The 6,000-nt window shown below is 37.3% G+C and overlaps 1 protein-coding gene across 1 annotated transcript; it reads right to left on the reverse strand.

The window, feature by feature from the left end:
* Positions 1–5,058: 5,058 nt before the first annotated feature.
* On the reverse strand, positions 5,059–6,000 carry LOC118968800 (olfactory receptor 8D2-like). Its single transcript, XM_037000841.2, has one exon. It carries the CDS (start codon positions 5,998–6,000, stop codon positions 5,059–5,061), a length of 942 nt encoding a protein of 313 aa, XP_036856736.2.

Consider the following 6,000-nt stretch of genomic DNA (forward strand, 5'->3'; position numbering starts at 1 on the left):
TAATAAAAAGGTAAAATCCAAAATACTGACAACACAAAATGTTGCTGTGGCTATGGAGCAACGGAAGCTCTTACTCATTTCTGGTGGAAATGCAACCTGGTATATAGCTATGTAGACGATTATTTGACAATTTTTAATAAACTATATTTCTACCGTATGATCCGGCAATAGGGTATTTACTATAATGACTTGAAAACTATGTCCATATAAAAAGCTTCACATAAATGTTTATAGTAGTTTTATTCATATTTGCCAAAACTTGGAGGCAATCATGGTGGCCTTATAAGGAGAATAGATTAATTCTCCTTACATTCATATAATGGAATATTATGCAGTGTAAAAGAAATGAGTCATCAAACCATAAAAGGACATAGAGGAAACTTAAAGGCATATTGTTAGGTAAAATAAGTCCATTTGAAAGGCTTTCTTCTATTTGATTCCAACTATACAACATTTTGAAAAAGGCAAAAGTGTGGAGACAGTAAAAAGAGCAGTGGTTTGGGGATTTAGGGAAAAGGAAGAAGAAATTAATAGGATTTTAAGGACAGGGAATCTATTTTGTGTGCTACTGTAATGGTGATACAAGTCATACCACTTATTAAAACCCATAGAAAGCACAGCACAAAGAGTGAAAACCAGTGCACACAATGGAATTTAGTTAATAATGTAGCATCAATTGCCACAAATGAATCACACCAATGCAAGATACTGCTAATCGGAGAAATTTGCTGGGGAAGAGGGGTGGTGAGAGAAGGTGTATGGGAACTCTGTACCTTCTGCTCAATTTTTCTATAAGCCTAAAGCTGCTCTGGAAAATGAAGTCTACTGAAAATTGTATCTCGTGTGTGTGTGTCTGTGTGTCTGTGTGGGGTTTGATGTTTCATTTTCTCTTCCAGGTCCTTAATGATCTCAATAATAACTGTTCTCCCCTTCAGTTCATCTACTGATTGTTCTAATTCCATTAGTTCTTTTTAATGTGCACCCTTCTGTGTAGCAGAAGTTAAGGAGACAATATATAGTGGTATCTGCATTTTTCAGCACAACCCATTTCTTGGCTCAACAATCCAAAAATCAAAACAAACATCAGCAAAAAAATTACTAAAAGAAACAAACAAATAAGACCCAACCCTTAGATTCCAGGCACATTACACATGGAACAGATGACAGCATTTTATTTTCTCTGGTTAAATCTATCAGTGTTTAATTTTTTTAGAATGACTTCATTTTTATGAAAATCAATTATGCTAACTTCAAAGACATTCAAAGAGAAAGAATTAAAATAGAAGAGCCATAGAAGCCTTCCCACATTTAATTACACACACAAAGTAAATTACCAGTAAGTGATCACAGAGACAAATATACACACAGACTATTAAGGAAAAACAAATAGAAATCATTTTATTCAAACGTATTTGTGCTGTGTAAGCTTTCATAAATAAAAATAGCCTATGAATTTTCATCATCATATCAGAAACAAAATGACCCAACTTTAAATGGGCGAAATAGCTTAGCTTCAAATTATTATACCCTATGTCACACATATCTGTGGTGTTGTGGGGGTATCCCAGACATATCCTGCTGAACAAGGTACCTGCTGTCTCTCTAGAAAGATAGTCCAGTAGTCCTTCCTGACAAAAACTGCTGGTTTTCTCTGTTCTGTTCAGTTCTCTTTCTCTCCTTCACTTTTTTTTACCATGTTTGGGGGGCCATGTGGTATTTTTTTACTTGCCCATTCCTAATGCAGTCAATTTTGTCTGTGATGTACATGGTGCGTGAATTCACATGCAATCCCTTCTCTATTGTCTGAGAGTTTTGAATTCTCCCCTTTGAGGTGTAATTTAAGTAAGTGGTATGTTTTTATCCACTTTTCTTTACCCTGGGTGTGTAGGGGCAGAGTAAAGGAGAGAATTTTGTGTGTGCCTTCCATCGGATGAATAAGGTTGTGTGCACTTTTTCTGAGAGTTGGTTTTATGTGTTGAATCTGAGTTGTCTCAGTAATATATCGCATTCCAAATTGTGTGAGTAGGTGTGCAAAAGGGTGTCCTCGGTCATTATACATTCAGTTCCCTTAGTTCTCCTGGTACAGTTTGTTTCCTTCTTGAGATCCAGAACCTTTGCTTTATTTTTTTGACAAATATATTTAATAGTATTGTTGGTCTACAAAATAAAATATACAAAACTCTTTGTACCTCAATGGTGCTTTTTTCTAGTAAGGGAGACATGAGGAGTAAGTGTACTCTTGTCTAAGCCACTCTCACAATTTTTCGTCCTTGGAAATTGCAACTCTATCTTGTCAGTTGCTGAGGTCAAAAACATTGGAGCCATCTTTCATTATGCTCTTTCTCTAAAGACCTACATCCAGTCTGTCAATAAACATTGTCTTGATCTTCAAGATACAGCGAGAGTCATATTTCTTCTCACTGCCTCTACTGTACCCATCAGACCACAGGTCCTCTGATCTCCCACCTGGGTTAATGTAATTACCTCATAAATGATATCCTTGCTTCCAGCCACATCCTACTATATTTCATTTGCCAGAAAACAGACAGAATGATTACTTCATCCTCCACTTTTTGTTCCAAACATGTATAACCTACAGAAAAGTCCCAAGAACAATGATCCATGTTATCTCCACCTGGATTCACCATTATTAACTTTTTGCCATCGTTGTTTTACTGTTCTCTTTCCCCGCACCACACTACATGACACTAACATGCATGCACACACACAGTGCCATACCATTTCAGAGATGATTATTCACATCGTGGCACTTGAGCCCTAAATAGTTGAACATCTTGTACACAACCCCCATACAACTATTACAGTCAGGTAACTAAACATTGATTAAATTCCATTGATAAATATATAATCTACATTTAAATAGCCTCAATTGCCCTATTGATGGGTAATATAGGTTTTCCTTTTTTTGCTTCTTATCTAAGATCTAGGTAAGAATAACACTTAATTGACATCTCCCTTTAGTATACATACTGTGGAATTGTTCCTCACCCTTTTTCTATTATGGCATTGACAGTTAAAAAGAAATATGGTTAGGTATTTAAGAAATTATCTCTCAGTGCTGTTTGTTTCCTCATGATTCAATTCAGGTTAAACATTTTTGACTCACATGACTACACTGATGACACTGTGTGTGTGTGTTTTGTTTTGTTTTGTTTTCAGAAAAATCACAGCAGAAGACACATGATGTCATTTTTGTCCCATTATGGATGATGTTACATATAATCATTTGTTAAGATGGTTTGCACAAAATTTTACTGTTGTAAGGGTACTCCCTTCCCTTTGTGACTAATGAGTATTCTGAGACAGGATACATTGATATTGTGGGTCTATTTTGTCCTTATTCCCCTATAAATCTTTACCCACAGATTTTAGTTTCCATGGATGATTTATCTAATTTAACTATTAGCATGGTCATTACAATATGAGTATCTATTCATATCATTCCTTTTGCACTTATCAATTGATATTTTGCATAAGGAAGAGCTTTTCCTTTTCAATTGCTTCTTAGTTATTGTCGTTACTATTTTTGTTTCAGTAAGGACTCAAATATTCACATAAGCCATCCATTTTTATGTTGAAATTTGTGCAGTAGGAGCGCCTTCCTTTTTTTTTTTTTTAAGAGGGCATTTCTCATATTTATTCATCAAATGGTTTTTAACAACAATAAAATTCTGTATAGGGGACTCAATGCTCAATGCACAATCATTAATCCACCCCAAGCCTAATTCTTGTCAGTCTCCAATCTTCTGAAGCATAACGAACAAGTTCTTACATGGTGAAAAAATTCTTACATAGTGAATAAGTTCTTAAATGGTGAACAGTACAAGGTCAGTCATCACAGAAACTTTCGGTTTTGATCACGCATCATGAACTATAAACAATCAGGTCAAATATGAATATTTGTTTGATTTTTATACTTGATTTATATGTGAATCCCACATTTCTCCCTTATTATTATTATTATTATTATTATTTTAATAAAATGCTGACGTGGTACGTAGATGCAAGATAAAGGTAGAAAACAGTTTAGTGTTCTAAGAGAGCAAATGTAGATGATCAGGTGTGTGCCTATAGAGTAAGTATTAATCCAAGCTAGACAAGGGCAACAAAACATCCACGGATGCAGAAGATTTCTCTCAAAACAGGGAGGGTGAGGTTCTAAGCCTCACCTCTGTTGATCCCCAATTTCTCACCTGATGGCCCCCGTGCGACTGTGCCTGTCTTAGGTTGTTCCTCCCTTGAGGAATCTTACCCGTCTCTGGCTAACCAGTCATCTTCCGGGGCCATACAGGGAGATGTAAAGTTGGTAAGTGAGAGAGAAGCCATATTGTTTGAAAAGGTTAGCTTTTTACTTCTTTGCAGATTTATGTCCTGTGGCTTCTATGCCCAGCATTTGTCTTGAGGTATCTTTACCACCTGGAGGAATTATGATACTCGGTAAATTCTATATGAGTAGGAGCACCTTCCTTTTGAAGTCCATACATTTTCAGCCCTTATTCACCCAAATGGAATATTAACATGTTCCAGGCTGGTCTTGAAGTTTAGATACCCCATCTTGAAATCTGCCATTTTCTCTATGAAGTCCTGTTTCTTTTAGTAGCTGTGATATTTAGAAACCAACTGTCAATGGATGATAGGTATGATCTTTGTTATTAGGATTTCATTGCTTTGGGCCCATTGAATGGAAAGAACAAGAGTAATTAATCAGATAAGGTTACTGTTCTACTCAAACCCTTCAGTGGCTTCCCGTTCACTTAGAGGAACTGTCAGACCTTTCAAACCTGCCCTTAAGTTCCTACAGATTTTGCCTCTCTGCTTCCACCATGCCCCTGACAACCCCATTCATTACTCTGTTCCTGCTTCACTGTCTAAAGTTCACTCTTCCAAAAAGGAAGTGAAGGGTCACCAAAAATAAATCATTCAGACAATTTAAGATGACCCTTGATTTGAAAATAATGACTGCTCTTAAAATCAAGCAGAAACAAAGCATACGATCTATGTTTTAAAGTTTATTTCTTCCTTTAAGAATGCTGTTTTCTACAGAGACCCAGAAAGTTTCCCTCGTTTCAGAACTTTTTTTAGGGATTCTTTGACATCCTTGTTCCTAAGGCTGTAGATAAGGGGGTTAAGCATGGGAATCACTGTGGTATATAACACAGAGGCCACCTTCTCCTGCTTGGTCTCACTCTTAGAGGTTTTAAAATACATGAAGATGATGGAGCCATAGAAGATGCAAACAGCTGCAAGGTGTGAGCTGCAGGTACTGAAAGCTTTGGACCTTCCTTCAGCTGAGTGGATGAACAAGATGTTGGTAAGGATGAAGGTGTAAGAGATGAAGATGGTGAAAGCGCATGCAAATACATTGCATCCAAACCAAACCATCAGCAAGTGCTCTTTGCTGTAGCCTCTTGAGCAAGATATATTCAGAAGAGAAAAGATGTCACAGAAGTAATGGTGGATGACATTAGTTCCACAGAAGGAGCACCTAGATATGTCGCCAGTGTGAATCAAGGCTCCAAATATCCCCACTGTATACACACCGGCGACAAGTTGGAAACAGACTCTTTCAGACATGGTGACATTGTAGAGCAAGGGGTTGTAGATGGCGACGTAAAGATCATATGCCATGGCGGCCAGCATGTAAGACTCATCAATAACAAGGAAGCAGAAGAAAAACAGCTGGGCCATGCACTCTGGAAAGGAGGTGAAATTCCTCTCTGACATGAAGTTCACCAGCATCTTGGGAATTATAACCGAGGAGTAACAGAGATCGATGAAGGACAAATGACTGAGAAAATAATACATGGGCATTTGAAGCTGACAACTGATCCTGATTAAAAAGATCAAGCCCAGATTTCCCACCACAGAGGCCATGTAGATCGATAGAAAGAGGAAGAAGAGGGGAACCTGGAGTCCTGGCTGGTCTGTTAACCCCTCAAGAATAAACTCAGTGACCGAGGAATGATTTCCTGTTTCCAT

Source organism: Manis javanica, chromosome 6 (genome assembly GCF_040802235.1).
Source record: "Manis javanica isolate MJ-LG chromosome 6, MJ_LKY, whole genome shotgun sequence".
Taxonomy (NCBI): Eukaryota; Metazoa; Chordata; class Mammalia; order Pholidota; family Manidae; genus Manis; species Manis javanica.